General features: G+C 33.5%; 1 protein-coding gene across 1 annotated transcript in view; it reads right to left on the reverse strand.

Moving 5' to 3' along the window:
* Positions 1–15,526: 15,526 nt before the first annotated feature.
* Positions 15,527–26,668, reverse strand: part of Ccdc172 (coiled-coil domain containing 172) — a 49,466-nt gene continuing 38,324 nt past the window's right edge. Inside the window, exons 7-8 of the mRNA XM_027929878.2 lie at positions 17,051–17,138; positions 15,527–15,562 (exon numbers count right to left, since the gene is read on the reverse strand). Of these exons, the coding sequence (XP_027785679.1) occupies positions 15,527–15,562; positions 17,051–17,138 (124 nt within the window). The remainder of the gene's footprint in view (positions 15,563–17,050; positions 17,139–26,668) is intronic.

Genomic DNA, 26,668 nt, shown 5'->3' on the forward strand with positions numbered 1-26,668 from the left:
CATCCAATTCCCATCTATTTAATTACTGTCCATAAGGTGACAATGAATTTTATTTCAATTGTGTTTCTCTCTTGAGTAACAGGTCATATATCCAATAGCCTCTGGGTTTCTCCACTTGGATATCTTGAAGATACTTCCTATTCATCATCATGAAACTGGAATTCTTTGTTTCCTCTTTACTTTCCTTCAATCTGACACTGTTCCACAGCAGCTATCTCAATAAATAGTGTCACTGTGCAATCAAGTATTCAAGCTAGAAACCTGGAAGACATGATTGATTCCTCTGTCTCCCTTTCCTCTTCCTGGAACAGTCAATGCCCACTTATATTCCACCCTTCTTGAGGCTAATTCATTCCTCTGTAAGTATTAGTTTAAATATTGCCCTATCCACAAGTCTTTCCCTCATGCCTTCTTCTCACAGACCCCTTTTAAATTAATTTACCTTCTTTACCAAAAATAAGCTTGTTAGTTCAGGGATAACGTGTTCATTGAACCCCACCACCTTTCCAGAATTAGTGTGGTGGTACACAGTAGTGGACATTCAATAAATACTTGACTAAATAAAAGAATAAATGGGATCAAATAAAAGTAAAATAGGCTCTTCCCTCAAGGAGCCTGGAGGAAACATAAAGCAAGAATATTGATTATAATCAAACATGAATGATATGCCACAAGTATATGTAAAAGATAAAAGGGAATTAAAGGATTGTTAATGTTGCCTATAGTTCAGTAGGACACAAAAGGCTTTACAGAGAAAATGACAGCTGAACAAAACCTTAAAGAATAAGACATTTAGAGTGCTTGGAATACAGTTAAGGTCTTGCCAGCAGTGTCCAGTATTATTCTTGTGGTAAAGGCACTCCCATTTTCTATTGATAAACTATGCTTCCCCTTTCTCAGAGCATGAGTTCTGCATTATTCTTTGTCTGTACCCTCAAGCCCAGCCTGGTGAATCAGAATTACAGACTGGTTCAGACATAGGACCTAAGTACAAGGGAGGCAAATGAAGCCAGTTCAAAGACTTGCTAGAAATATTGAAAAAAGGTGTTCTCTGTCCCTGGAGACAGCTAAACTGATACAAAAGAAAAGTTCGGAGCTGCCAGTAGCCATCTTCGCTGTAACATGGGCAGAGTTTACCTAGAGATGAAGCCAGAAGGACCAGTCTAGAGGATGAAGGAGAGGCACATCTGATAACCTGCTCTGAGCCCTTGGATCCAGCTGTGCCAAAGGTCAAGGGGCATTCCAGGCCTTCCTAGTTCAGTGAGATAGCACAATCCTTTTTCAGTTTTTATGACTAGTTTGAATTGTGTATCAGGTCATTTGCAAGTGAAAGCATCCCAACTTATTTAGTGCTCAATAAATATCTATTAAAATGGACAAAAGGTTAACCGGAAGACAACATGAGATGGGATTTCAGGTCAGAGCAATAAATAGCATAAGGAAAGAAAGAAATTAAGTTTCACACAGCTTAACTGAACTTTTCTCAAAAATAGATTCCTGTTCTGGAAGATACACAATCAACCAACAAATATATGAAAAAATGTTCAACATCTCTAGTAATTAGAGAAATGCAAATTAAGACTAAGATTTCAACTCACACCAGTCAGAATGGCAGTTATCAAGAATACAAACAACAATAAGTGTTGCCAAGGATGTGGAGGAAAAGGCACACTCATACATTGCTGGTGAGACTGCAAATTGGTGCAACCAATCTGGAAAGCAGTATAGAAATTCCTTAGAAAACCTGGAATGGAACCACCATTTGACCCAGGTATCCCACTCCTCAGTCTATACCCAAAGGACTTAAAATCAGCATACTATAGTAAGGTAGCCACATTAATGTTTATAGCAGCTCAGTTCACAATAGCTAAACTGTGGAATCAACCTAGATACTCTTCAATAGATGAATGGATAAAAGAGTTGTGGTATATATAAAAATGAAATATTACTAAGCATTAAAAGAGAATAATGGCATTTGCAAGTAAATGGATGGAGTTGGAGAATATCAAACTAAGAGAAGTAAGCTAATCGAAAAAAACAAAGGCTGAATGTTCTCTTTAATAAGTGGATGCTGATACTTAACGGGGGCAGGGGGCATGGGAAAAATGGAGGAACTTTGGGCAAAGGGGAGTGAGGGGAGGGGAGGAGGCTTGGGAACAGGAAAGATGGTGGAATGAGATGGACATGATTACCCTGGGTATATGTATGACTGTACATATGGTGCAATGCTACATCATGTACAGAGAAATGGAAGGTTGTGCAGCAAATGTGTACAATGAATCAAAATGCATTCTGCTGTTTTTTCCCAATTAGAATTAATAAATTAATTAAAAAATATATTCCTGTTCTGGAGTAGCCTATAGTTGTTAGACTTTTGATGCCTCTTAAGATACCTGTTTGAAGGCTCTGCTATGGTTTGGATCTGGACTGGGTCCAGATGGGTCTCAATGATTAAAGCCTTGTTCCCCAAAGTGGTATTATTGGGAGGTAGTATAACTTTTAAGAGATGGAAGCCTAGTAAGAGGTATTGTGGTCATTGAGGCTATGCCCTTGAAGAAAATAGTGGGACCCCATCCCCTTCTTCTTCTTCCTTTTATATCCCAACCATGTAAGATACATGTTTTCTCTATGTCACACGCTCCCACCATGATGTGCCCCACCCAGAGGCCTAAAAGCAATGGGTCTGCCCAATCATGAATTGAAACCTCTTGAACTTTGAGACATAATAAACCATTTCTCTTTCTTTGTTGATTTATTTCAGGTATTTGCTACAATAACAGAAAGCTGAGTAGCACATCTCTTTCATCTCTCAAATCTATATATGTAAGAATCACATTACATTGTAAAGGAATGATTATTTATACAGTTTTATTCTAGGAAGCCTGTGTGTGTATATACACATACACACACACACACACACACACACACACACACACACACACACATTGTTTTTTGTGCATGAATGGAAAGATTCAAGGCAAAATTACAGAACACATTTATTATATCTAAATGAATCTATTACAATCAATCCTTTAGCCAGTTTTTCTGTTTTCTTTGTTTATGGTTACATTTTTCTGTTTTCTTTGTATATGGTTACATTTCCGTAACCCAGGGGCACACACATGCTTGGTAAGAGCTCTACAACTGAGTTATATCAGCATGCCCCCACCCCTTTTTTTGAGACAGTGTCTGGCTAAATTGTCCAGGTTAGTCTTGAAATTTTAAGCCTCAGCTTCCAGTGTAGTTGAGATTATAGGCAAGTTCCACCATGCCTGGCCGATGTCATTATTCTTGACAAACCCCAAGAAACAATTCCTATTCTTTATTTCTGACCAAAGATTTTTCATAACCTGTGCTGAATTTAAACCATATATGAGGGCATGATGACATCATTTAACTACCTTTTTGTATCATCAAATTATACATCTAATAAATTAAGTCTTCCCAACTTGTCTCATGTACTTTAAATGTTGCAGTTTTTATATAGACACAGAATCTCCTTTCTACTTCTTAACATAATCCTGAGATCACACTTTTTGAGAACACATTCTTGGAGGATATAAATGTAATCACCCAAAGAAGACCTCAGGTAGAGTGAAAGGTTGGCATTTAAACATTCAGAATGTAAGTATTTCTTAGTCCCTCTGATCCTCTATCAGCAACAGTGCCTGGTGCCCTTTTTCAACAGAACTTCTTTTTTATATTCTCTAGAAAATAACCTAAAATCTTCCACCAGGGTTGGGATAGGCTATTACATAGCTAAAACGGGGAATTTGAGGGGTTCATGTTTCTTAAACATACATTCAACCAGCCTCAGTCCTACCTTCATCTCCATTTCCAGTGGTACTGAGTACTGCCTTTCTGGAGTGTTCTGAGGATTCTCTAGGGGCAAATAAAGATAGTTTTCCTTTTTCCCTCTGTTGGTTTTGATACACTGTCTCAAGTTTGTTGTCATTCACTCTCCACTCATCCCTCTACTTCCTGGCTTTCAGTTATATTGCTGGTAACTCCACAACAGAATCTTCTCTTTGCCTTTTAGGTCTTTAAAAGAAAATAGCTTTACTCTCATATTAGTGGAAATTTGGGGAAGAAGTGAAGGTAAAGTTTTATGTTCAATCTGCTACCTTCAACTAAAATCTAGGAGAGTCTTTTAGTGTTAAAAAAAAAAAAAAACACCCAGGTTCTCAGATTCTGTGTCTCAGAGTATAAAACAAACCATTTTCTTGAAAGCAAACAGAACCATCCCTGAAGTGGTGCTAGGCTGTTCAGTCCAGTTGTGTCAGGCTTGGCAGAAGATACCAATTATGTTTGCATAGGGATATGTGTTCCACAGTTTCATGCTGCACTTCTATCATAGCCAAGTGAGTCATGGGATACAAGCCACACAAGAAGTTTGGTGACTCAAAGTAAAAGATCAAAGTATATGAACCAGTAAGTGCATTTCACATATAAACACCAGCACTAAAAACATTAACACCATGCTAAGTTCCCTATTCTATACTGTCTTCTGCCAAGAACAATTAAAATGACTATAATTAATTTGGCATATACTGAGGATCAGAATTATGCCACAGCCTTTATATACACTATCTCATATGATCTGTACAATATAACAAGATGGAAACTATTTAATTCTTTTATTAACAATTAGAAAATGAACTCAGAAAAGCTAAGTAGCTAGCCCAGTGCCAAAAAGAAAGAGCAGAGCCAGAAAAGACTAATACTACTACATGACAGTTTGAATAAGATGAGGTAAAGGCAAATAAATACTTTGAATGCAAAACCCAAGTGCATTCTGTAATGCAACATAACCTACTTAAATTTAAGCATTTTATGGATTTGGACCAATTATTATTTTTGTTGCCGTCATTTTTATTGTTATTATTGACTCACACAGCACCTACCAGAACAAAACTTTAAGAAATACTCAAATACTTTAAGAAATACTCATTAAATTAAAACTATTTAATATATTTAATAGCTTAGTGAACTTGCACAAGAACAAGTTCATTTGAGATTATCATAAGATACGTATAGTGAGTCACAAGATGGATTTCTGCCAAAGGAATTGACACCACAGAAAACCATTCAAAGACACATAAATCTTATTACATAGCTTCACTTTGCAGTATCCTCTTTTAAAATAAAAAGAACCCTTAGCATTTGAACCAACAAGATACTTTGAGGACAAATATCCTTGCTTATTTTATGGGAGTCACTCTGAGCCTTTACATTCTTTAGGGAAACTTCCAAATGAAGATTTTTCACCAGAAATGGAAGATTCAGTTATGATTCAGTTGTTAAGATTCACAATGACCTAAAACATAAATCATTATGTTTTAAAATCTAAAACAACAAAGGGAACATAGTTTGACTTACCACTCAAGACTGGAAGTAATCCAGTAAAATAAATAAATACGGTAAGTGTGGTTTATTTAAGAAGAGTGGAGATGAAAAAGTATGTGAAGTGTGTTTGAAAGAAGTTCAGAAAGGAGAAGAAGAGGTTTGAACAATCAGAAGAAGGAGATGTAGATATAAAAGAAAAATGGTAACTTAAAAGTCCCCATGAGGGGCTAGGGTTGTGGCTCAGTGATAGAACGCTTGCCTAGCAATGTGCAGGGCACTGGGTTTGATCCTGAACACCATATAAAAATAAAATAAAGGTATTGTGTCCAACTACAACTAAAAAAACGAAATATTTTTTTTTAAAAGTCCCCATGAAATGTCTTTGTTATAGTACTGCAGGACTCTGTTCCTTGGTGGTATAGAAATCACTCCACTACACTATGTTTTTAATTTATTGCAGGCAAAAACCATGGAAGTAAAATATCATTAATACTGAAAATTTCAATTTAAAAGGATTTAGTACAAAAATAAGACCAAATGTACTACAGAGTTTAGGAAGATGGTTAACCCATTTTAAAGAACACAAATATTTCACACTGTGGGAAACAGAATAATTCTTTTCTTTAAAGATGCCCTCATTCCAACCTCCAAAACTTATGAATATGTTATGTTGCCCGGCAAGAAGAAATTAACTTGCAGATGGAATTATTGTTGCTAATCATCTGACCTGGAAATGGGGAGATTATCCTGGGTTATGGAGGTTGGCTGGACAATCACAAAAGTCTTTACAAATGGAAGAGGGAGGCAGAAGAAATAATCAGAGAGCTGCAACAAGAGAACTCAGTACAACAGGCTGGCTTTGAAGAGGAAGGATGGAGCCTTTTTCAAGGAACGCAGGCAACCTCCAGAAGCTTAAGTGTGAGCACAGATTCTCCCTGAGGGACCCCAAAGGAATGCTTCCCTGATGACACCCTGTTCTTAGTCCAGTGAGACCCACACTGGACTGTTGGCCTACAGTAATAAATAACTATTTCAAGCCACTGAGTGTGTGTTAATTTGCCAACAGTAGTAGGAATTTAACAAAGTCGACTTTGGCACTATATAGTACTGCTTGTCTTATGTAACTCTTTTTTTTTCCATTGTACTGGGGATTGAAGTCATTGCTAACCAACTGCTTTACCACTGAGCTACATCTTAAACCCTTTTAATTTTATTTTAAGACAGCATCTCACTAAATCACCCAGGTTGGACTCAAGCTTGCCATCTTCCTGCCTCAGCCTCCAGAGCAGCTGGGATAACAGGTGTGTGCTGGCTTATGTTAATCTTTAAAGCAAAGAAATAGGCCTTCATTCAACCAAGTATTCAAGAACAAACAAACAAAACAATCATTTTTTTCTTAGAACACAAACTGACTCAGATTTCCCCTATTTCAAATAAGTACATTACCAGTTAAACCTAATTAATGAGGTTTTATGGAAGAAATTAAAACTAAATTAAACATGAAAATAATTTATATAGCATAGCATCATGAGTGTATAATACATTATTTTAGCTAAGTCTGCTTTTTTCCCCTATACTTGCAGAGTGGAGTTTTACATAAAGCATGCTTTCTTAAGAATTTCTTCCGTGGATCTGTATATATAAATTAATGCTTTAATTCCTGCACTCTGTCATCAGCTACTCTTTTTAGATGCTTCTTCCATCCCTTCTGAGATATTACAATACTGGTGATTATTTTCCTTTTATTATCAAGGTGCTACTGTGAATGACAACTGGCAATTGGTTGAACTGAGTACAAATTTAAGTTTTAGGAGAAAAATAACCAGAAAAAGTATTTGTGAATGAAAAGAGGCAGGCCCCTAATATTTAAAACTTAACATTAATTAGGTTATTCAAATCTCAAAATGTACTTCCTCTCACAAAGGAGATTAAAAATAATTATGCCAATCCAGAAAACCTATTCAATTTATTAAGCTTATGAAGTATAATTAATCATATGCATGAAGTTGTTCACAACTTAAGACACTTAAGTGTGGACTGGAAACACAAAGATAAATCAATGAAAGTCTTTGCCTTCATAGAGTTTGCAATCCAGAGGAAACTAATAATTATCCCACTACTGGATAATACTATAATACATGTTCAGAAACAGTTTTGTGGGGCAAATAAGGCATACTCAATTTGCCTGATGGTATTAGGAGTTACACAGCAGAGAAACAAACGTGTGTAAAATAGGAAAGAAATGAATGTTCCCATTTCTAAATACCTCTACATATTATGGGAAGGAATAAGTCCTGGCCTTTGCCTCCCACAGGAAGAGGAAGCTAAAACAGTCCAGGCACTGAGCAAAATGCTAAGTATATTTGTGAAAGAAATGGCTCTTTTATTGAATTTTTAAACCCAGGCAATCAGTACCTAGAATTTCCTGAATTCTGAAATACAGCATTTATTAGAGACTACTGACTCCAGGCAGTCCTGGGTTCAAGTCTACTTTGAAATTAACAGTGTATATTGGCAGTTTCCTCAGCCTGCCAGCCTCTGCTTCCTTGAATATAGTACAATCATTAATATTTTCCAGATTTTAGGCTAATGCTAAAGATCAGAGATGATTTATATAAATCAACTAGCATGAAAGATAAAGAATAGAATTCTGAATTTGAACTCTTTGTTTTTTAAAATACAGTTTTAAAGGAAACAAATATCTGGTGGTGAAGCTGATTGGCAGGCCATTATCAAAGATCCTAAGTAGAGTGACTTCACCTTATTTGATGAATCAACATTCATGATTGAATCTTTGAAGACTAAAGACAAACACTGAAAAAAAGACTTAGAGATTTTTTTCATTGTTGTTCAAAATTTTTTAAAAATATATATTAATTAAATCAATTAGCAAAAGTGGAAATAGTACCATAATATTGCCAACATTTCACAATAGGTCCCTTCAAGTACATTTTCTTGAAGGTATATGTGATAATAATTTAAAAATTAGTACTAAATACGTATTTGAAAATTACATATGTGTATATATAGCTATATAAACATATACATAAACAATTAAAGATTACATCAGAGATTTAATTTTATATTTGTATAAATGAAGGAGGTGAGGAAGAAAGGCGGGAAAAAAGAAAGGAAGAGAAGAAAGGTGGGGGAAAGGAGGGCAAGTCACTCTCTTCTATAAGAATGTATCACTCACAAACTTGAAAATCAAGAATAATCCCTACAATATTGTTAAATCACCTTGTTGAATGTAGTACTAGAGAAATCCAGCAGATGGCACTCATATTTTTCTAAATATGGCATCAAATAAAAAACAGGATTATTTAAACTTTGTGTTTCAAATCAGAAAAACTGAATAAACCATAGAAGCAAACACATTTCAAAACTTCCTATTACCATGGAGAAATAATGCTTTTAAGGTACTCTAATGCACATTCATAGCTTGCAAGCAACTTGCAATTTTCACTTTCTATTCTAGCAGCTGGTGGAAAGTAAGCATTCATAACCATTATCTGCCAATCAACAGCTTGATAATAGTGTGCTGTAAGTGACTATTGAGAGACCCACAAACTTCTCCCATAATGGGATGTGGGATCATTATCTTCTTCTAGTTTATTTCCAGTACTTTTATTAGTTGTTCTACATAGATAGCTTCTGGAATTAGCAAAGATTGTCCCTACTGTTTTTACAGCTAAGTAAATAGAGGCTCAAAAACAGAAATGAGAAGATAGGGTAATTTAACCAAGAATGATAATAAACAATAAATGAATCCAGTTTCTTTAACTAGAGAATTGATAGTTTATGCTCAAATACCTAATTAATAAACATGGGCTACTTGAACAAATTTTTCAGACCATATTCCTAGATGTCACGAAGACACTATTATAGACTCTAAGGGAAAATAAGTATGCAAGACCATATTCCTGCTCTCATAAAACCTGCATTTAGTGGTGATAGATGGAAAGAAAAACAAACAAGAAAGATATCAAAAATTATAAGAAGTACAATTAAACTAAGGTTTGAGTAATGTGACTGTGTGACTACTTCCAACAGATTGTTTAAAGGAAGGCTTCTCTGAGAAGGTGATGGTTCAGCAGACACTTGACTGACAGAAGCAGACAGCCATGCAGAGAGCAAGAGGAGGAACACTTTCAGGCAGAGGGAGCACAGCTCATGAAAGGTTCCTGAGGCCAGAACAAACCAGTCAATCTGAGGAACCAAAGGAAAGCCCATGTGGCTGGAGAAAGTAGAAGGACAGGACTTGATTTCCAGAGGTAGATAGGAGTCAAGATTGATGGGTAGATAAAAGAAGGGACAGAACAGGAAAGGAGAGAACTAAGCAAGAGTGCTATATCCAGGATCCAGAGATCCTTTCACATGTTGATCTTTATAGAATTTTTCTCTTATTCCACATTCCTGTCTTAGCAGGTACTGAAGAATTAATATAACTTTTATTACTTGATATTTGAAGACATCACCATCCCTCAGTTATCACCTTAAATATCAATGAACACAGGATAGTACTGAAGATAAATATATCTTTAGAAAGTATAATAAAGTAAGATGAATAGGAATTACTTTCAAGAGATACTATTTTAGACAGCTTTTTCACTGATGTGACTAAAAGACCTGACAAGAACAATTATAGAGGAAGAAGAGTTTTGGGGGGCTCACAGTTTCAGAGGTCTCAGTTCATAGTCAGCTGGCTCCATTCCTTGGGGCTTGAGGTGAGGCAGAACATCATGGTGGAAGAATGTACCAGAGGTAAGCAGCTCACAGGATGATCAAGAAACAAAGAAAGTCCTACTCATCAGATACAAAATACAAACCCCAAAGGCACACCCCAATTACCCACCTCCTCTAGCCACACCCTACTGGCCTACAGTTACTAGTCAGTCATTCCTTGTCAGGGGATTGGATTCAGGTTCTCATAACCCAATCATTTCACTTCTAAACCTTCTTGCATTGCATCACACATGAACTTTTGAGGGACACTTCACATCTAAATCATAATACCAAACCAGAAAGTGAATTTTTCAATTATACTTGATTTGAGTCTGTTTTATATTGATTTACCACTTTCTTCTCAAGGACTATGGAAAGATATTCTTAGCTAATTTAAGATTCATATCTGCTGATTCTGGTCAATGTTTTCTGGTACCAAAAAGATGACTTTAATAATTCTCAAATCTTCTAACATTTACTGGTTATATGAGATTTTATTATAAGGAAATTTTCAAAAGCAATATATTTTAACAGTTTATGGTAACTGAAACCCAAGCAATTAAACTATAAGAGGCCCATTGTTCTCTGTGTCCTCATACAAGTCAAGATCATCAATCAAAATCTCAGTTCCTCCTGCAAGAATTGTGATATATGCAGGTCTTCAACTAGAATCACAATAAAAAGCCTTGATCTTATTGGATAAAAATGTTTTCATAATATAACCTTGGTATTTTACACATCTTTTTTTTTTTTTTTAATTTTTTATTGTTGGCTGTTCAAAACATTACATAGTTCTTGATATATCATATTTCACAATTTGATTCAAGTGGGTTATGAGCTCCCATTTTTACCCCATATACAGATTGCAGAATCACATCAGTTACACATCCATTGATTTACATATTGCCATACTAGTGTCTGTTGTATTCTGCTGCCTTTCCTATCCTCTACTATCACCCCTCCCCTCCCCTCTTCTCTCTCTGCCCCCTCTACTGACATTCGTTTGTCCCCCTTGTATTATTTTTCCCCTTCCACATCTTAATTGATACTAGATTTTAGGGCTGATATTACAGTGACCCTATGACTATCTTCATTTCACCCATACTCAGTCAGGAGCTGCTTTTTTTGTCTAATGTCCACAAAACCTGTTTCGACAACACACTGATGGTGGCTTGAATTTGCAAGTACTCTCTTTCAGTAATCACAAAGCCATATCCAGAAATATTCATTAGCAACTGTATTTGCATCTATTAAATGTAGATTAAGAGGGTTTCATTTTAACAAGATTTTATTTACCAACTAATTGGAATGACAATTTATTATAAGTATGAAAATAATTAACTTAGAATTATTAGAGTTGAGTCGATCTTCTGGTTGTAAGGAAAAAATGAAATCATTTTCTCCCATTCTATGGGCCTTGTTTGGAACTGCTACTTACGCGAGTCATTGCTATTAATTTCCCATTTTTACTTACTCTTTATTTTCACAGACATCTGAATTCTGGTGCTGTTGATTTCATAAAGGCCCTGTTCAAAGATAAATTTGCTATGTATCAAAAGCAGTTGTTTAAATAAGCATTCAATTCTGACAGTTTTGCTGTTGATACTTTCATAGCAACAGCTGGAAGAGCACTTTACCATCAGTCATGGCTTTCTTTGTTATGCTTTCATTTTTTTTCCTCCAATCAAAATAAGTATGTTCTTAAAACACATATTTCCCTGCACAACTTTTCCCCATGTTTAATAAATGTGACCCTCCACAAATGAACAACGAACAAAATCTTAATATCTTCATTCTTCCTTACAGATGAGGGGAAAGTTCTTACATCATTTTCTTCATGTTCTTAGTCAATGATATCCAATATTATTTTGTTACATATCAGTAAATTAAATAAGAAAATAAAGTTTATTCACTGGTATAATGATTTGGCCATTTGACCATGAAAAAGAACATACTTAATTTGAAAATATAATGTTCAGAAAGCACAAATACAACATTCCTATCTCAAACATGTCAAAGGTAACTTCATCAGTCCCATTCTTACATTAACACACACATACACACACACACACACAGAGTTGTCTTAAGATAAAAGGGCTGCAAAACTCTGAGACTTAATTTCTGCTTCAGGCTTTTTCACTTTTATTTCACATTCTGAAAAAAATTCCCTTGACAGAAAATGTTCTGAACTAGACTCTGAGAGGCAAATATATTTGTTTCACTTAAGGTTTTCAGGATATCAAAAGAAAGAAGAGGGGTCAAAAAGGAAACAAAAGTTCGCCTAAAATAGATAAACTTCAAATGTTAAAAGACTTTTTAGCATGTTGAACAATTTTAAATCCCAAATATTAAACTATAAATAAATATTTGAATGACAGACACCTTACCCTGGTACACCCAGGATTAAAATGGTCTCATGTTTACTCTTAATCATATGACTGAACTACTGTTTTAGGAACTGCAAATAAATGATTTATTCATCATAGTGTGCCAGAGTTATGTATGATTGATTGGTATGAAACAGAAAGGGACTTTGTCCTCAGCAAAAGCTTAGAACAGGGCCTGTCCAGTGCATGCTGTCTGTCCATCTGCAGCCAGCAAACTCAGTGACTGCTTCCCCATCTGGTAAGAAACTCAATAGATTTTTCACAACGTAATTCCTACTCTACAATAAATAATCTATGTTTTCTAGATTCTATTCATCCTAATACAATGACCTCAATCTCATCTTAGATGTTTTGAATCTCACCATGGATTTTTAAGTTCCAAGGAAAAACAGGAAAGCAGGGAATCAAAGTATTTTTTTTCATTTTTTTTTTTCTTTTACACAAGAAAACACTACTATTGACAAAACAATGATAGTATAGAAATTCTCCTGATTACACATACCTTAAAGCTTTACCTTTGCTTTTTCATTCCATTTCAATAATTAGACCAAGGAAGGAAGAAGGGAATTTCTAGTCTGGTGGTCCATGCTACACATCCTATAATTTTCTTGCTGCTTTTCACCCTAGCCAAACAGCTCCATTAATCAGCGGGAAAAAATATGCAGCAAATGATCTATACATCTGGATATTATCCCCAACAGAGAGCTGAAAATTGTAAAGTTGCTTCTGAAAGAACTTTTCTTACATTAAAGAACTCTGATGGCATGCCAGGAACCTCAGAGCAGTATCAGTATTACTTCAGGTTAGTTTGTACTTTGGTTATAACTAAGAATATGGCAAATTTAATGAATTTACTTAATGAATGAATTTAAAAATTCATTTTAAAATTGCCTTTCTCCACAGCCAAAGTCCTATTTCCAAAGTGATTAAATTCAGTCTCAGACATATTTTTATCCAGATAATTTCAGTTAATTTTCCTACTAAAATATGATAAATTAATGTATAATGGTATATTAGGAATTGTAATGCAAAATAAATAAATAAATAATTTCCTTTCCTACTAAAGAGTTTTACAACTTATAAATTCTTTAAAAAAAACAAAATTAGAAATGGACCTAATCACTACTGATATTTTATATTGGTACCTTTGTACACTGTGATTACTATTGATTGTTATATTTCCTTTGCATCAGAGAATTTGTTTCTTTAAACAAATTGATTCTAATAGTCCTAATTACTTTGATTGGTATCACATGGGTAGTGCTTTGTACTACTCTACCATGCAGTACAGAATTAATCATTTGTTTGATTATATATGAAAATTAATTTAAATCTTAAAATACTAAAGCATTTTGTGAAATAATAAAAATACTAAACCTTTAGTTTTTTCTCAAATTCAGTTCATATAAATCCTGATTCTATTAGTGAATATTTAATCTATATAATCTGTAAGGCATATATGTGAAATCACATAGTACCAGTAATAGTTTATTCTGCATATATATCATTGTGTGAATTGTGAAAATCAGTGGCAGATCTCTAGGCCACATTAATATTTTATATACAAAACCAAAATTGAATAAAAATACTGGCAAGTGAAGAGGCTTTATTTGTACACTCTTTCTGCATATTAGTATGATATACATGTAATACTAAATAGTCACAAGACTTAGAATGTGGGTAGATAAATGAAATAAAATAAGACTGAAGTCAGACCTAATCCCAATAACCATTTTCCACTCTGTATTTACACATAAGATAAGTTGCAATTCCCTGGCAGAATTAGTTTTTTTCTTAATCAAAAATAATTTATTATTAATTTAAATATTAAAATATAAAAATAGAAATCACTTCTGAAAATGCAAATTATTTCAACAGATGGCAACTTCTGCATATCCCAAAGGAGAGGATTTTAAGTGCGAATTTTTTAGAAGTAAGGGTATAAAATAACACATAAAAGCTATATCAAAATAAGACTTGCTTTGACTCTAGACCTAAGTCCTCTATTTTAATATCAGTAGATCTAAGTCATTTATGAACATTTTTTATTTGATGTTATACTGATTTAATTATAATGACAAAAGAAAACATGGATCTAACATTAGCTCCTGGTACTTGAAAGTACATTTTAAATATTTTGTTCCCTTCCCCCACCTACCCAATCTAGAATCTTGTTAAACAGTTTCAACACACTTTTACAGAATAGTGAAATATATCTTTATACATGGTCAGGAGTAGTAAAAATGGAAAAATAAGTGATGTTGGAAATCTGATGGCAATACTAAGTTCAATTCAACCATAAGTACAGTTTTCAGTTGCACTGTTACAAGTCACCAGTGAAAATGAATCCTGATGGCCATAAGGAGGTTATGTACCTCCCCAAGTGGATAACTTATTTTCTTTCTAACCAACACTGGCATTAGGAAGAAAACTGGCAGGCACAAATTGCTGGAAAATGGTTGCAGGTGCCCTAGACATTAACTCTGTAGACACACAGAGAAAATGGAAAAAAAAAAAAAAAAAAAAACCTGGCTTTTACAGATGAAAAGCCTCAGAGGACCTCTGTCAATGGACATCTTATGACTGGAGAAGGATTAAAATGAAAGTAAGCACCTCTTGGTGGAAATGGCACCAACAAAATTGAGTCAATAATCTGAGCACTTTTTCCTACATGGTTTGACTGAACCTGAGGTAAGCAACAATAAAGAATGAAAAGTACAGATCAGAAAGGACAGATAAATTTAAGCCCAGAGGACTATAACAAAGCCTGTGAATACAATATCTACTTCTTTCTCTTCCTTTTAAAACAAAAGTATACCACACAAGAACCCTTAAAGTTTGAGAGAATGACAAGACAAGAACATAATTATTTTGATGTGCCAACAAACCCATCCTCTTAGATATCAACAACTGAATATCAATAAGACTGAAGTCAGACCGAATCCCAATATTTTGGTCCTTTTTGCACAAGAATCGTTTGAAATGGGTACCACTGATGCATTCATCACAACAATTTGATTCTAAGATGCTTTGATCAAGTCTCATATGGGTCATCCCCTCTTGAAAAGTTATTTTTTTTCCTGAAGTTCTTTCTGTGCCAATGTCTGAAAAGCAAAGAATTGATAAATACTCCTAATGAAATCTAAATTCTGTGTGTGTGTGTGTGTGTGTGTGTGTATGCATGCATGCGTGTGTGCCTGTGTGTGTTGTGTGGATTGAATGCAGTACCTTGCACATGCTAGGCAAGCACTCTCCCACTAAACTATATCCCCAGCCCTTTTCATTTTTTGTTTGTTGTTTTGAGACAGGGTCCCTCACTAAGTTAACCAGGCTGGCCTCAATTTGTGATCCTCTTGGCTCAGACTCCCAAGTAAAAGCTGGGATTACATGTGTACACTACCACACCTAGCCTCAACTTAAATTCTTTTTTTTAAAATATACTTGTCAAATCTTATGTAGATTTTTTTTTTACACATTGCCTTTATTTTATTTGTTTTTATGTGGTGCCAATATACAACCTAGTGCCTCACGCATGCTAAGCAAACACTCCACCCCTGAGCCACTATCCCAGCCCTCAACTTAAATTCTTAATAAAAGATTCTGAATCAAATGTATGATATATGATATGTCAAGATCAATGTAATGTTTTGAGCAACTAATAAATTTCTGATGTTTAAAAAAAAAAGATTCACATAAAATTTACCTGAATTTAATATAACAATAACTTTGCGCCTTTCTGGATCATGTGTTTGAAAGTTTTTATAGAAATCATAAGTCAAAACATAATTGGAACATTTTTGAACAAGAAAATGTTTATAAAAAATAAACATGAGGGCTGGGGCTGGGGCTCAGCGGCAGTGAACTTGCCTGGCATGTGTGAGGCATTGGGTTCGATTCTTAGCACTGCATATAAATAAATAAAATAAAGGTCTATCAACAACTTAAAAAAACCCAAAATTTAAAAAATTAAATAAATAATCATGAAACAAAATATAATATATACAATTAAAAATATATTTTAACATGTCTTTTGCATCTTTGTATTAAATAGAATATGGCAAATATTGTGTTGATTTTATAAACAACCTAAGTAAGTGGTTAAAGTAATTTAAAGTGTTCCCACACAATCTGAAAATAAGTTTCCAATAACTGAATCCAAAGTTTTTGATATCATAAAAATTTGTAACAAGAAAGTTTCAGGATCAAATATAATGAAAGTATAATTTATACCTATCAAAAACAAAAAGCTTTTATGCGTTATGAAAGTTAAACTGTGTCAGTGCATTAATCCTATAATAAGAGAACAGTTTCAGTCAAGGAACAACAGTGAGGTCAGATTTGAATTTTTTAAAAACTTAGTTTGAAATTGTACATATTTTCTTTGACTATAACTTACTTTAGGTAGCATCTAACTCCCCAGGAGAACTCAAAACATGTTACAGATTAAAATTCTGACTTTAGTTTTATTCATTGTTGCTTTTTGGTTTTTGTAGAAGATCAAAACACTAATTCAAGGATACATAAATCAGTAAAACCATTCCTACCTGAAGGTAAAATAAAGTAAAACAGAAGATGAACAATTAGTGACTTACCAACTCCAGAAATTCGATTTCTGTTTGGAGGGCTTCATAAACACTCTCTAGGTCCTCTTCCTTATAAAGTTCTAATTCTTTTTTAAGTCTGTTTAAAAGAAAAATTTCCTCTATAGTTGAACAATAAACTATTGCATAATATTTTTTACTACACAGACAGTGGGAGGTTTGTAGTTTCAAAAATCAGAATTTCAAATTAAAACTAAAGAATTTAGAAATTTTAATTCTCTATAATTCTTTAAGGACTATATAAAATTTTGAGAAAAATATCTCCCATGAAGTAAATTAATTATACAATAAATAATAAGCACTATTATTAATTGCTAAATTAATAATAATTAATTATTAGTAATTTTATGGTAATTAAAATAATGTTTCAGTGGAAAAAATATAGTAGTATTCCAGAAAACCTCTGTTTTAGTCCTGGCCACTAACAAACTGACAAAGCTTGGTTAAATCATTTAGCATTTTTGAACCTCACCTGAAATTTTATACACACACACACACACACATATATTAGTAAAACATGGACACAATATCTTTATTTTGTTTATTTATTTTTACGTGGTGCTGATTATCGAACCCAGTGCCTCTCATGTGTGGGGAAAACACTCTGACACTGAGCCTTAACCCCAGCCTTCACCAGAACTTTAAAAACAAACAAGTCAATAAACAACAACAAAAAAAACCTCTAACATTTTTTGTTGTTCTAAAATTAACAATATTTTAAAATACACATATAATTAAAATGTTTTGAGAGTAAGAATACTACATTAATTCTTTCCCCGATTAAATCTTTAATCTTTAAAATAATTTTAATTAAAAAAAAATACTTTATGCTTGTGTTTAATATGGAAAATAGTGAAGAAACCATCTTTCATTATGACTAAAATTTCTTTCAAAAACAAAAACATAATCAAAAGCCAGGAGCTGTGACTGCAGAGGTAAAGACCTAAAACTGGGAGTGTGAAGCTGCCCTGAGGTCATAGACTGAAAATGACAGAGCTGGGTGAAAAGTACAATCAACTTGAACCTTTGTTGAGTCCTGAGCCTCAAGGTGAAGGCAAAAGGGTTGTAGGCCAGCAGTATCTCCCAGAATTCCAGCAACAGCAAAAGAAAATCCTCTCTGAAGGAACCCTTAACTTACTTTGACCTATAGGCTTTCCCCAGATTACAAAAAATTGAGGTTGCAATCAAACATCACCAAGCACACAACTAGAAAGTTCAGTATAAGTAAAAGTCAGCAGAAATAAGAAGAGATTATAGGTTATATTCATAATATACAAACAACATGAATGTAGAAGAAAAAAAGATGGAATTGGGCAGAAATTGGAAAATGGACACAAAACAAACCAAAAAAACAACTTTTAATAGTTTTTCAAAAAATATCCCATGGCTAATAAAAATATGCAATGGTTTTCAACTTTATTAGTGATCAGAGACATATAAGGAAAGCACAATGAAATCCTACTACTTATCCATAAACAATGGTTAGTATCAAATCCTGCTAGGGACGTGGAGAAACTAGAACTTTCAGAATGCTAGCATAGGATATTGCATTCCATTCTTTTAATATATGTGTCTTTACATTTAAAGTGGATATTTTCCAAGAAACCAAATAGTGTGTCTTATTCTTTTATCTCAAATGACAATCTGTCTTTTAGTTGGCATATTTAAACCATTTATAGTTAATGTAGTTGCCTGTATGGATTTAAAATACAGTATTTTTCTAGTTGTTTTTCAGTTATTCTATCATTCTTTGTTTTTTCCCCTTTCTGTCTAGTTTGAGATTATTTTTATGATTGCATTTTATCTCCTCTATTCCTATCTATTTTAAAATTTCAACAACAATTGCATCTGAGTGTATAATATGCATCTTCATTTTAATACTGTGTGCTCGCAAATATAATACTGCTGCTGAACTTACAGGATAAAAACATTATATCAGTATGTTTCTAATTTCTCCCTCACATGTTTTTGTCCTTTTATCATTTTATAAGTCTCTTTTTACATATATTATAGATCTAAAATATATTGCTACTACTTTTACTCTAGTCATTTATTTTTTTGATCAATTAAAATGAAAAAGTGTGTTTTATATTTATCTTCATCCATTTCTGAAACTCTTTAATTTCTTTGTGTAGCTCCAAATTTCCATTTGGTATCAAATTCCTTCTTCGTAAAAATCTTGCTAATCTTTGTAGTGTAATCTGTTGGCAAGGAATTCAATAAATTCATGTTTGTCTAAAAAACTCTTAATTTGCTTTCATTTCTGAACAATATTTTTATGAGAATTCTGAATTGTGACAGCTCTTACTTTAAGATGTCATTTTTTGTCTTCTGGTTTGTATAACTTCTAATGACTCGTCCACTCTGATTCTTATCATTATTCCTTTGTATGTAAGGTGTCTTTGTGTTTTTCTTCATGATTTTCTCTTTATATTTGTTTTTCATGGGTTTGAATATGGTGCATATATAAGTTTCCCCCTTTTTTTTTTAAATGCTGCTTGGTCCTCTCTGAGCTCCATGCATCAATGCCTTGAAGTATTTCATTATTTTTGTAAAACTCTCTGCCCTTATCTCTGGCATATGGAACAGTATGGATGAATCTCAAATGCATTATACCAAATTTAAGAGCCAGACCTTAGAAATTACATAGCATTTCACTCCACTTATACTACATATTGGAAAAAAGAAAAACCAGGAAAAGAAAATAGATCAAGGACTAGGCATTGACTACACTGATTATCAATGGGCAAGAGGAAAAATTTGGGGGTAATAAAAGTATCTTTATTGTGGTGGTGGTTACATGACTGAATGTGTTTTTCAACTCATAAATCTGTATACTAAAAAGGGTGAATTTTACTTTATATAAATTATACTTCAATAAACCTGTCTTTTTTAAAAAAAAGAAAGGCACTGGTAGGAGTTTAGGTTCCCATAAGATGGCAACTATCACCTAAATTAATAAATACATAAATAAAAGCTCTCACTAAAAAAAAAAAAAAAAAATGAAATCACCCATAAACCATCCATAGGAGCTAACGGGGAAATAGAAGATATTACAAACTTGAAGTTACATTTAATTAGAGAAATAAACATCTACATCCAGCTGTGAAGCCTATACCAGTGGGAGGGAATTAAGCAGTAGTTAAATGGAAGGGAGGAGAAACGAAAAGGGTCTCAGGGGTGAATAAACAGTCTGAAGTGAAAGGTCCACCCCACGTGGAAGAACACTAAGAACAGGTCTGAGACCTCACAGGTTAGAGAGTAGAGACTTCTGCTGAACTGAAGAAGGTTATTTTAATCAATACTTCTCTTATCATTTGGATGGAAAAGGACTTTATATGTTTTTTTAATTTAATGACTTTCTTTTGTCTCTCTAGGGCCCTTAATTTCCATTTTTTGCTTCTCATATGTCTTTTAAGGTTACAGCCCTTTCAAGTTGTCTATCTCTCACAAAGGTACCATAGCTGAATGGGAAAGATTTTGCTTTACTTTTCTGTAGAGAGGATTCTTAAAGAACTATATTATGAACAAAAAGCAAAAACATATTTAGATGCCAGATAATCCCCAAATGACATAAACTTGTATATACTATAAAAATAAGGAAAAAAGTTAACTTCCTTCCCTGAAGCAAGCATAACATGATACCTAAACCTGATAAACATAATGCATACACGCATACACACACACACCAATAAATATTGATGCAAAAATTATAAATGAAATACCAGCTAAAAAGCTGGTAAAAACAAAGAGGGGTGACTAGACCTAACAGATATTAAAAAGCATCCAATACCACATTAAGGAAATAATAAGCTATGATCAATGAGGATTTATTTCAGAATTGAATGTGCAGTTCAATATCACAAATTCATTAACATAACTGACCATACTAATTTCTAAGGAGAAAAATATTATATTTATTCCTAGAAGTGCTGAAACCACCTCTCAATTATTAAAAATTCATCCCTGATAAAAATTCTCAGTAAAAATCACAATTGGTGGGTATTCTTTTTACTATATATATATATATATATATATATATATATATATATATACACACACACACATACACACACACACACACACATACACACACACACCTGTGTGTATATATATATATTTATTTATATGTCATTCTTACAGTAAGCATATTGCTGGGGAAACACTAGAGGCAATCTTAAGGTCACAACAAGGATGCTCATTGCCTCTACTACTCTTTAATATTTTGTTGGAGTAACTTGCCATCATAATTAGTCTAGAGAAAAATAACTTGAGGTACAAAAATTTGAGAGAAGAAATAAAGCTACTTTAGCGTTCAGAAAATATGACAATATACCAGAAGAATCAATGAGAAAGCTAACTCAAACAATAATTTAGTAAGAAGGAAAGATATTAAATTAGCATAAAAAATTAACAGGCTTTATTATCATTAATTACTAACATGACTTTTCCTTGGACAGACATCATAAAATGTTAATCATCCCAAGCTCAATCAAATGAAAGTGATTTTAATAAAAATATTATTATGGCTGGGATTGTGGCTCAGCGGTAGAGCGCTCGCCTAGCACGTGTGAGGCGCAGGTTTCAATACTCAGCACCACATAAAAATAAAACAAAGATATTGTGTCCAACTACAACTAAAAAAATAATTTTTTTAAAAAAATATAAATATTATTATGTTCCCTAATGCTAGGCAAATTGATCCTTAAATTCATGTGAAAGAAACACACACACACACTCACACACACACACACAAAATTTTTTTTTGAGGAAAGCTCTTGAATTGTTTTCTTTTAGGGAAAGCAATGCAAAAGAAAAACAAAGAGGGGTGACTAGACCTAACAGATATTAAGCATATTATTAACCTTTGATAATTAATACAGTGCCATACTGGTATATTAATCAAGCAGTGGGATATAAAAGAAAAATAGGTTAAAGTACAAAAGACATTTAGTGTATGATGAAGGTGGCACCTCAAATCAATGAAGGAAAAAAGATGAACTCCTAATAAGTTGTGTTAGGACAACTGAATAGTCAGTCATTTGCAGATGAATGTAAGTGTAAATGTACAGACAAGGCTAAAACTGCATATATACCTTATAGCATATATACTCTAAATGGATCAAATAATTAAATATAAAATAATGAAACAACATAAGGACAAAAACCAAAGCACAAGTAAACTGCTTTATATGCTGGATGTGGATAAAGTTTAAAATTATGGTTCAAAAATATAAATGAAATAAAAGAAAATATTTTTAAACTCAACTGGGTTAGAAAATTTCATAGTAACCAGGCATAGAGGCACATGCCTGCAACCCCAGGTATTTGAGAGAGGCAGAGGCAGGAAGATTAGGACGAAGGCCAAACTCAGCAACATAACAAGACCCTGACTCAAATCAAACAAACAAAAAACTTGCATGGAAAAAATGGCCATAAGTAAAGTCAAAGATAAATAATATTCTGGAAAAAATATTTGCCACATATATCACAATAAAAGGACAAATCTCTAATATGTAAAGATTCTCTATCCAAGGGGGGAATGTGACCAAAACCCTGATACCCTGATAGGAAAATGAGGAAGTCATAAACTAGAAGTTCATATGGGGGGAGGTCTGGGTTAGAACCAACAGGAAGGAAGGAAGAAAGCAATAAAGGAAGTGGGGATGGGGAGGAAGGGAGGAAGAAGGAAAGAAAAAGGCTGAAGGAAGGGGAATTTGATGTTCTTCAGTGGATGAATGGATAAAAAAATATGGTATATATACACAATGGAATTTTACTCAGCAATAAAAGAGAATAAAATCATGGCATGTGCAGGTAAATGGATACAGTTGGAGAAGATAATGCTAAGTGAAGTTAGCCAATCCCCCAAAAAACAAATGCCAAATATTTTCTCTGATATTTGAGACTGATTCATAGTGGGATAGGGAGGGGGAACATGGGAGGAATAGATGAATTCTAGATAGGGAAAGGAAGGAGGCAGGGGATTAGCAAGAATGGTGGAATTTGATGGACATCATTATCCAAAGTACATGTATGAAGACATGAATTGGGTGTCAACCTACTTTATATTCAAACAGAGATATGAAAAATTGTGGTATATATGTGTAATAAGAATTGTAATGCAAAAAACCCCCAAAAAACAAAGTACATGTATAAAGACATGAATTGGCGTGAACATACTTTATTTACAAATATATGAAAAATTGTGTTCTATATGTGTAATAAGAATTTAACGCATTCCGCTGTCATGTATTTAAAAAATTAAAAAGAAAATAGTATACAAATGCTCCTTAAAAGTATGAAAAAGTTATCAATTTCATTGGTAATAAAGACTTGTAAATATACTATACAGGGATACCATTTCTTGTCTATCATATTGTCAAAACTTCAAACACTTGGGCTGGGATTGTGGCTCAGCCGTAGAGCACTCTCTTAGGACGGGCGGGACCCGGGTTCAATTCTCAGCACCACATAAACATAAAGGCATTGTGTTGTGTCCATCTACAAAAAAGATTCATTCTCTCTCTCTCTCCTTAAAAAAAACAAAACAAAACAAAAAAAACTTCAAACACTTGACAAAAAAATTCTTCTGGTGAGCCTATGGGGAAATAAATATGCTCAAACACCACTAGAAAGAATCGAAAATGGTACAACCACCTTCAGTGGTTGTAAGGCAATAAGAATTAGAGTTGTCTGAAATTTTATTTAGTAGTGGGAGTACATACCTACTAATTTAAAAATAACTTTTCATTGAAGAATTTAGGAAATAATTAATGACTACTGAAGATAGATATACAATAGAGGAACAAGAAGGCAGGCACTCTCATTTTGGATTTGAATTGGAGGGGATCAGTATATATTCATGATTTTTAAAATCTCATATTGTGGGCTGAGGTAGAATGGTAGAGTGCTTGCCTAGCACGTGTGAAGCACTGAGTTCAATCCTCAGCACCACATAAAAATAAAATAAAGGTATTGTGTCCATCTACTATAAAAATATATTTTTTAAAAATCTGATATTGTTTGGGCTGGGGATGTGGCTCAAGCGTTAGCGCGCTCGCCTGGCATGCGTGCGGCCCAGGTTCGATCCTCAGCACCACATACAAACAAAGATGTTGTGTCCGCCAATAACTAAAAAATAAATATTAAAAAAAAATTCTCTCTCTCTCTCTCTCTCTTTAAAAAAAAATCTGATATTGTTAGTTCTGCCCACTTCAGATGCTTAGAAGCAATGACTTCAGGTACCAATGAAGCATATCTAGCACTCTGATTAGTTTCTAAATACCATTCCCACCTCAAATACACCAGGGTTCCTTGAAAAAATACTTCGTTCCAGAAATATCTGATTGAAATAGGAAACTATAGGGTGAGCCTGGAACATCATACTCTACCAAAGAAGGTGAAAATAAACTGATTTTCATGGATATGATAAGTGGATTCAGAAATTTATATTAAAAAGCAAAGGGCTAAGAATAACCAAGTCACTCTTGGTGAAAACAACAACAAAATAACTTATGGGCATGCCCTACCTTATGTCAAGACTCATTATAAAGTAACAGTAATTAAATAGTTATAACTGAGTAGTATGTACCTAATAGTAATTAAGTAATTGAAACACAGTTCTGAACAGAAATAAAATCACTGATCAATGGAATACAAATAAAATAATGGCATTTGCAGGTAAATGGATGCAGTTGGAGAAGATAATTGACTTGACTATACACAGGGGTGCACACTCAAAATAGATCCTTGACTACACACACGTGTGCACACTCAAACATCATGGAAAAATCATTTAGAGACATTTTATAGAAAAGGAAATGCATGGGCCATAAACAGATGAAAAAATGCTATCACTTGGTTCCAGAAATATCTGAGCAATGCATATTAAAACTACAAAATATCATCTTACACTTACAAGATAGGCAAAACTTAAAGTTTGAGAATAAAGTATTATTAAGGAGAATGGAGATGAAAGGGAAATTTTATAATGTGCTAATGTAAGTATAATTTGGTTTAATCACTTTGGAAAATAGCCTGTCATTATCTTGAAGTCCAGTATTCCCATGCCCTATATTCAGTAATTCCAGGAGGCATATGTCCTAGAGAAAGTCTTGCATGTGTGATCCAACATGCATGTACAGTACTTGTGAGAGTAAAAAACTGGAAACACCTCAACTTTCCATTAAAAAGAGAAAAAAACTGTGACATATTCACTCATCTATTTATACTCACAAACATGGCTAAATCTTAGAAACAATGTTGAACCAAGAATAAGTTCTAGGCCATATAATACCATTTTTATACAACTCAAAAACAAACAAAATATATATGTGGGCATGCACATATATCTATGGCAGATGGATTATATATAAACATATAATGTAAATATAAATAAATTATATAATAAAGGAAGAAAATGAACACATTCACAAGAAGATGAAATGTTAATATGAAACATTAATTATATATGGGGTAAGAAAGAACATACAAGATAAAGGAGGAGCCATATCTAATGTAAATTACTGGTAATATTTTAGTTGGTTCACAGGTATTCAGTAGATTATTATATTTATAAAATACATAGAGTTTACATATATTATTTTAAGAATGACTAGGGAAGAAAGACATAATATTTATAAGGATGGATGTGGAAATAATACCCTATATATGTTAAGTTCATTGTGTTATGAATTTTTTAGAATTTAACACTAAATAGAATCCTAAAGGAATGCTTAGTTAAGAAAAACAATAAGTTGTTAATTATGACATTAGATTGTAGACAAGCATAAAAACTCTTATATTAAATATGTTTAAAGAATAAGTGTAAGGTTTAATGCAGTATGAGCTGGGGAGGTAGCTCAGCAGTAGAGCACTTGTCTAGCATGCTCTTGGCCCTGGGTTTAATTCCCAGTACAGGGCTGGTACAATGTACTAGATGCTATTATTACAAATGTACCTAAGGTCTAATTTAAATATATATTTTTTTCAAATTAAATGGTAGAGATTTTCTTTCCTCTATCCCATCAATACTTTCCCTTCACCTTCTTCAATTCAGATGGACTAAATATTCTGTAACTACATATTCATGTCCATCAGAATTGGGTGGTGACCACTCTTGAATTCAGTTACTTAATAACAGAAAGAGAGACTTGAAATTAAGGAGGGCATTCAGAAAAAATTATAGTAAGTATTTTTCTATTTGGCATATAATCAAGCTGTAGAATTTAGATCTGTACTTACAGGACTATTGCTAGGTTTAAAAGAGGCTAGATGATAATAGTATGAATATTAATACATTTGCAGCTAGTCAAAGCAAAATAATGATAACAGAAATCATGCTTCAGTGCATAAACTGATTGACGATGTAATGAAGGAAGGAGTTCCCTCATCCCCCTGCATAATAACTAAGAACAGTTTTCATTGGTTACTGTCACCTTTCTCTGAATCATCAAATAATGAACAGGATGAGTTAGCATTGCTAGTTAGTTTAGCAAAATTTATGTTCCATGTGTTTTAATGATTTCCTGAACCACCACAAATTACTTTCAGTTACCTCTCAATGACATAAAAAAAAGCCTTAACTAACAGCACACTCCTTTTAGC

This window comes from Marmota flaviventris, chromosome 4, assembly GCF_047511675.1.
Source record: "Marmota flaviventris isolate mMarFla1 chromosome 4, mMarFla1.hap1, whole genome shotgun sequence".
NCBI classification, from domain to species: domain Eukaryota; kingdom Metazoa; phylum Chordata; class Mammalia; order Rodentia; family Sciuridae; genus Marmota; species Marmota flaviventris.